This window comes from Priapulus caudatus, unplaced genomic scaffold, assembly GCF_000485595.1.
Source record: "Priapulus caudatus unplaced genomic scaffold, Priapulus_caudatus-5.0.1 Scaffold1112, whole genome shotgun sequence".
NCBI classification, from domain to species: Eukaryota; Metazoa; Priapulida; class Priapulimorpha; order Priapulimorphida; family Priapulidae; genus Priapulus; species Priapulus caudatus.
In genome coordinates, this window is record NW_014578173.1 from 26,636 (window position 1) to 32,274 (window position 5,639).

Sequence of the window (5,639 nt, forward strand, 5' to 3'; positions counted from 1 at the left end):
TATTAGAGTCCCCCCCCCCACCACCACCACAATCACCACTACGCTCGCGCTCGACGCATATCCATGATAACATGTTAATATAGCGAAGTCATTAAAGTTACACAGCTGTATCTTTATTACTGTACTACCAGTAGGTATAGCAAAGCCTATCATAGATTTTAGATCTGTATTAGTAGTATCCTAGATATATGCTCTGAGCGCGAACGAGGTGGCAGGAGGGCGCACTTGATTCGGTTGCCAGTGAGTTTATCAGAAGAATACCTGGCTACAGTACACGTCAGTTGAGCGCTGTCGCTCTGCGGCACTTGTTTAACATAATCCACAATTATCACTGAAATCACGGCTTCTAATGTAATTCATCAATGCGTGTGTATTGAAAGCAAACTAATTAAATAAATTACATAACAATTAAAAGATTTCTGTATAAATAAAGATTTTATATATATCAGGCATGGAGCAGATCTAATTTTCACAGTGCAGGCTAAGCATTGGCAACGAATTAACAATGATTGAGTGGCATTTGATTGCATGAGCACGTTTGAAAACTACAGCCAACGTAAGTGCAATACTTGAAACACAATTCGGATAATACCAAAAAGAGACAAATAGTAAACAATGTAAAGTACGATTTAAAAACTATTTCACGATCACTATAATACATTACCACCATGACAACAATGTCTAAATATACATGTCGAAATTCATTCTCCATATGTAATAAATAATTGTAAACCTAGCTAATCACAGTACAAAAGCATTCAAAAAATATACCTTGGCATCAGAAAACGGCTTACATACGTGACAATTTTACCAAACACAGATTTGTACGTCTTTACAAAATATATTGGTCAAAAACTAATAACAGTAATAATTATCATTGACTGCGTTCTTAAACATTTTTTTCAAAAGTTATCCAAACAAATATAAATAATATAACAATAGAAACAAAATTACTGTTAATAATATCCATAATATCCAGTTGATATGATACTAATGTTGCATACTATAGTATGTAGTAGAGATCGACTATTCTAACTACATCGCAATTATGTTTAAATCCCCTTCATCTCAATTTAAAAAAATGTTAATAGTCAATTTTTAGCTAAAAACACACTAAAAACCAGCAATTTATCTTGGCATACCCTTTTGAATATAATATTATCTCTAACCAATATACAGTGAGGGTGTTACTTGAGCTAGGCAGATTAATTGAGCTAACTGGCAAGCTTACTAGCTAAACTAACAAGTGCTGACTAGTTAAACCAATTAAGCTAACCCAACTAAACTAACCGATTAATACAACTTGCTAAACTGAAACATTAAGCTATCCAACTAAACCAACCAAATAAAATCACAAACCAAACGAACCAATTAAACTAGAAAGCTGAACCAGATCGCACGGCACCACACGGACGTAGAAACCCCACCTCCCGCCCCCGCACGCTCGCCTCCCCGCGTCCGTCTCTCTCTCACACGGCCGACTGCTTGCAGCCGCCATTGATCTCGTACGCCGTCGCTGGGTTGACGCGCCGTCCCTCAGCCGCCGGCGGCGGAGCACCGCGGGGGTGCCGCCGCCACCGCCGTGGCAGCAGCTCGCGGCACGTCTCCTGGAACTTGTGGATGCGGCACGCGTAGACGAGCGGCGCCGCCGCCGCGTTGCCGTAGCTGAGCATCACCGCGACGACGCGCGCTGTCGCCGCAGTGACGTGCGCGAGGCAGCAGACGGTGTACGGCAGCCAGCAGACGGAGAAGAGCAGGAAGAGGACGAGGATCGTCGTGAACGCGCGCCGCTTGAAGCTCATGTCGAGCGGTCGTTGCTGCCGCGCGGACGACGCGGCGACGACGACTCCGCGGGGTGCCGGCGCGGCGTGCACGCGCGTGAACCTGCGCCGCACCGTGCGCACGATGCACGCGTAGCAGAACAGCATCGTGACGAACGGCAGCAGGAACGTCAGCGACGCGTACAGGTACAGGTAGAAGCCGACGCCCGGCGGCCAGCCGCCGCCCGCGGGCAGGCACTCCGAGCTCCCGCCGGCCCCTGCCGAGCCCCCCGCGGCGCCGATCGCGGGCAGGATTGCGAGCAGAGCGGCGAGGAGCCACGCGCACGCGATGATGGCCATCGCGCGGCGCGGCGTCAGCACCTCCTTGCGGCGCACGATGATGAGGTAGCGGTCGATGCTGATCGCGACGAGGATCGCCACAGCAACGGCGGCGAGCGTCGTGCGCAGCGCCGCGTGCGCCGCGCACGCTGTCGCCCCGAGCCGCCACGCGCCCGTCGCCACGGCGACCGACGCCAGCGGCAGGCAGACGGCGGAGAGGAGGATGTGAGAGAGCGCCATCGAGGCGAGCAGCAGGTTGATGGCGGAGCGCATCGCGGGACGCCGGCACACGATCGCCACGACGACGGTGTTGCCGAGCGTGCCGGAGATCACCATCAGCGCGGCGACGATCGTTAGAACGACCTTAGAAGCGCGCGAAAGGTCGGCGCCCGCGTCGACCCCGCCGTCGTCGCCGTATGTCAGATTCATCGCCGTCACGTTCCACTCCGGCGCGGTTGAGAAGTTTGTCGCCGCCGACGCGTTCTCCAGCGCGGTGTTCAGCGCGCCACCTAGCGGCAAGTAGAGGAAACTTCCGCCGCCGGGTCGTGACGAGCCGACGCCTCTCGGCTCGCCGGTGGTCGCGTCATCGTCGTTTTCCGTCCCGGAAAAACCGCCGGGCAGGATGCGAGTGGATGCGGACAGGACGTGGGTGAACCGCACCAGCGTGTCGAGGCCGCCGCCACCGCCGCCTCTCGCTACGGAGCGGTTGAAGGATTCCGGATCGGTGGATTGGCGCTCCGCGTTCCCCTCGTTAGAGACGACTCGCGCTAGCGTCGACAACAGCATGCCCACGCCGCCGCCGGCAGCTCGGTCGTCAGGGGAAGAACCGGCCCCGCTTGCGAGGTCTGTGACAGAAAAAAACATAGCTCAAAACAAGAAAGAAACTCGGTCGTTGACAGTCGTGTCGGGTGGTGCACGCTACTTTCAATCGTGCGGCCGTGATTTCAAATTCTACTCCTACTAAAGCTTTACTACTGTACCTTGCTCTTGTCCATCGGTTGGTAATGCCTCGGTGATTGTTTCATTGATTAGGGGGTAGAGGTGCAGCTTTGAGGCTATATGCCAAATGCCAGTATCGTCCACCGGATTCGGCCGAGAATTTGGACGATTCATGGTGAAGTGCGGATCGCCAGATCATCCAGATGACCTCTAGTTGTCGTTTACGTGTGATAAAACACACAGGTCAAGTGAACTTCCGAGTTTCTACCTCCAACATGCCGATAATGAAGTCATCTGTAAACACAACAAGTGCCGCAGAGCGACAGCGCTCAACTGACGTGTACTGCAGCCAGGTATTCTTCTGATAAACTCACTAGCAACCGAATCAAGTGCGCCCTCCCGTCACAGCGTGCGCGCTCAGAGCATATATCTAGGATACTACTAATACAATCTAAAATTTATGATAGGCTTTGCTATACCAGTAGTGCAGTAATAAAGATACAGCTGTGTAACTTTAATGACTTTGCTATATTATGTTATCATGGATATGCGTCGAGCGCGAGCGTAGTGGTGGTGGTGGGAGGGTGGTGGGAGGGGCGGGTGGAGGGGGCTCTAATAGCAAATGCAGTTCAGTCCTTTGTTAACAGTCAACAAATCCATGTTTAACCCTCTTGAAGGTCAAAAGGTTATCAGACACTTACTGTTCGCACATCAGCGGAAAGTACATTTCATGGTCCTTTCAATAAAGTGATAAAAACGGTAGGTCAGCGCTGAAACAAAAAAGTTTAGCACTCGGTCCGTTAGACCATGTCCTCAGAAAATGTCTGATATCTGACCTTTCCCCCACTGCTCTTGTTACCTCCAATTTCGCACTGGTAATGGGTTTCCTCCCCATCACACTATACATCGAATATTAAGAGCGTAGGTCAAGCCGTTGAGATTTGTGCCGCAATTCCCTATTTCCTCCTATACCTTTTCGCGACCCCCCCCCTCCCCGACGTCCCGAATATCAAGACCGTACGTTGAGCGGTTAAGATTTGTGCCCAACTGTTGACAGACGCATGGACGGACGGACAATCATGCGATTCTACAAGCTTCGATTCTATTCGATTCGCGATCGCGCCCCTTAAAAATGAAAGCCTGCTGTGACCTCCAATTTCGCACTGGTGATGGGTTTCCTCCCCATCACACTATACATCGAATATTACGAGCGTAGGTCAAGCCGTTGAGATTTATGCCGCAATTCTGTATGTCCTCTTATACCTTAAGTTAAGGGGGAAATATTCCACCTCCATTGACACATCTTGACCTTTGACCCTTGACCCCCCAAATTCGACATCGCGAGTCCTTTTCGCGATTCTGTCTAAAAGCATCACTTCCACACTAGCATATCTGACTGGCTCCACTAATCATGGAGCATTGTGAAATGACTGACACAGGCACACCTTGAGAACCAGACAAAATGCTTGTTGTTCACACAACTTCTTGAAGACAGCAAGTTACCATTGGTTAGCATTGTCTATTTTATACAATGCAGAATTTGTCAAGGAATTGAAATGGAGTTTTTTACATGTGGTTTTTCATTTACTTGCAATCAAGAGTGAGGGTGTAAGATAGGAAATCCTTGCTAGTCCTACTTGTTCACTAGGTAGCAGAGCAGCATATCATTGGGGTCGGTGGGACACTGTCACTTATCGTGACTGAATTCCAAACAATGAAACACTTCAATGGGATCTTAGACTATGTATGTGCGTTCACTAGACCATAACGGGAGCGGGCAACATTCAGTCTACTAACGCTGCCAAGGTCTATGTCTCCCTGGGTACTGCTGGAACGTACCCTGGTACTATCTAATATGCCCGACCGTATCTCGCCTACTCCACTAACGAGTCTAGGGAGTCACCTACGCCTACTCCCTAACCCTAACCATATCAGATAGTTACCTCAGGTACATATATGTCACCTACGCCTACGCCTACTCCCTAACCCTAACCATATCAGATAGTTACCAGGGTACGTTCCGGCAGTACCCAGGGAGACATAGACCATATCAGCTCTACTAACAGCATATGATCAGGGGCACATGAGTGTTACTACACATCAAAGCGCTGCCAAACTGCATTGCATAACATTGTTGGTATAGAAGGGGGCCTTGCCGATGTCGATGGCACCTAACAAGAGTAACACTAGACACAACAATGTAACCCAACAAGCGTAGGGTTTATTGTATCTAGGGTAACACTAGCTCCAAGAAACGGTATTGCTAGGGTTAGAATACCCTATTGTTATGTGTATATTGACGTTACTCACACAGCCTGGTCGGGTTAGGCCGGTAACACTTGCCATCACATCTTTAATCTTATAGTTAAATATCTTAGATATTCAAGGATATCTAACATCCTATCCGATATGATATCAGGTATTAACTATATATGATTACACTGGCGTTGAGTAAAAATAGGGGCACGCTTAATTTCCTCTAGTGTTTACGCATGGATAGGTTATCGTTAACAAAACAGAGCCGTATCGTACCTAGGCTATGACCTAGCTGACGTAGAATCTGAAGTGTCCAGGTTGACTTATTCATTTATAATTTCGACG

The 5,639-nt window shown here is 49.1% G+C and overlaps 1 protein-coding gene across 1 annotated transcript in view; it reads right to left on the reverse strand.

The window, feature by feature from the left end:
- Nucleotides 1-1,469: 1,469 nt before the first annotated feature.
- Nucleotides 1,470-5,639, reverse strand: part of LOC106815430 (probable G-protein coupled receptor 45) — a 5,450-nt gene continuing 1,280 nt past the window's right edge. Inside the window, exons 2-3 of the mRNA XM_014819889.1 lie at nt 3,080-3,332; nt 1,470-2,944 (exon numbers count right to left, since the gene is read on the reverse strand). Coding sequence (XP_014675375.1) covers nt 1,470-2,944; nt 3,080-3,212 — 1,608 coding nt within the window. The 5' untranslated portion in view covers nt 3,213-3,332. The remainder of the gene's footprint in view (nt 2,945-3,079; nt 3,333-5,639) is intronic.